General features: G+C 43.4%; 1 protein-coding gene across 1 annotated transcript in view; it reads right to left on the reverse strand.

The window, feature by feature from the left end:
- The window catches only part of LOC117286863 (olfactory receptor 14K1-like), a 2,869-nt gene extending 2,183 nt beyond the window's left edge, over positions 1-686 (reverse strand). Inside the window, exon 1 of the mRNA XM_033765740.1 lies at positions 10-686. Coding sequence (XP_033621631.1) covers positions 10-686 — 677 coding nt within the window. The remainder of the gene's footprint in view (positions 1-9) is intronic.
- Positions 687-1,578: the final 892 nt, after the last annotated feature.

Raw genomic sequence — 1,578 nt, forward strand, 5'->3', positions numbered from 1 at the left:
TTGGATGACATCTTCAACACGGTAGAGAAAATGAACACATAGGAGACCAAGATGCAAACAAAGCATGAGAACCCATAGAGGACCCCGAGGCCCACACTGACACTGACAGCAGCATGATCCTGAGAACAAGTAAGCTCAAGAAGGGCAGGGACGTCACAGAAAAACTGGTGAATCCTGATGGAGCCACAGAACTCCAGGGAGAACGTCCCAGCTGAGTACAAGACGCCCAGGGCCCCCCCACTGAGCCAGGACACAGCCATCAACCGGACACAGCACCTTTTGCTCATGACAGCCTCATAGTGCAGAGGGTGACAGATGGCGATATAGCGATCATAAGACATGGCAGTGAGGATTCCCACCTCCAAAGCTGTTAACATGATCACCAAGAAGAGCTGACACACACATTCCCAGAAAGAGATGGAGTCTGTGAGGGTGATGCAGTTGAGAATATATTTGGGGACTGTGGTGGAAATGAGGCAGAGGTCCAGGAAGGACAAATGCCTGAGGAAGAAGTACATGGGGATGTGGAGGTGGTGGTCAAGAACTGTGAGGAGGACGATGGTCAGATTCTCCAGCGTGGACACCAGATAGACAAGGGAGAAGAGCGCAGCCTGCAGCCCCAGCAGCACCGTGCTGTCCGTCAGTCTCAGGAGCAAGAACCCCCACAGATGTGTATTATTCTTCATATTATAAAGTCTTGAAGCACCTTTTGAGTCTAAAAGAAACATAATGAGTTAAAAACATCACATTCCAGGGATCCAAGCAAGCCCATATGTGCAGCCTCACAGTTTTTTATTGATCAGTGCTGGGAGGGGCCTCTGTGTCCACCAACCAATGAAGGGACAGAACATGAGGCACTGAGATTCAATGGAGCCCTATTTCAGTATCCTCAGGGAAAGATAAGCTTGAGACCTTTGGTAGGAAAGTGGGTGCAGCTGGAGTCTGTGATGTTATGTTAACTGAAGTAAATCAGAAGCACAATTTAAAGATCACTTAGTTTCTCGTCCATGATGAACTCAACATATAAATAAAGATCAAATAAAAAAGATAGCAGGAAACAGAGAAATCTTTTGTAAAGGGAAGGAGACAAAGAGATGGAGGGATGTATGAGAGTAGAAAGAATTGAGATGTGTTATGTAATCTGCCATTGCTCACTGTGAATGTAGTCATCAGGCACTGCAAACAGGCACTAAGACAAAGAAACACTGATGTTCTCCCAGCACATCATGTATCTTGCCATTTTTGAGACATCCATAGACTAGCATCATAAATTAAAGTGAAAGTTTAAAAATGAAAAAAAATATTTGACTAAATTGTAAAACAATGATGTATACAGCACTCTAATGTGATTCAGATAACATTTATTTTGAAAGCATAAACATTCTACATACCTCCAAAATAATGTGAAATTTCTTGTGAATATTTCATTAACATCAAGATTTAGAGGGTTGGCTGTGTAATAATAACCAGGAATAGGGTATAGGGTGCACCTTTTCATATATGAGTATTATCCTCCTGGATTACAAGTCCTGGGTGAAACATCTGCTGGCTGCCTATGCAATATGTAAACCAGGCATT

Source organism: Fukomys damarensis, unplaced genomic scaffold, assembly GCF_012274545.1.
Source record: "Fukomys damarensis isolate Sample0158 unplaced genomic scaffold, DMR_v1.0_HiC HiC_scaffold_3, whole genome shotgun sequence".
Classification (NCBI taxonomy): domain Eukaryota; kingdom Metazoa; phylum Chordata; class Mammalia; order Rodentia; family Bathyergidae; genus Fukomys; species Fukomys damarensis.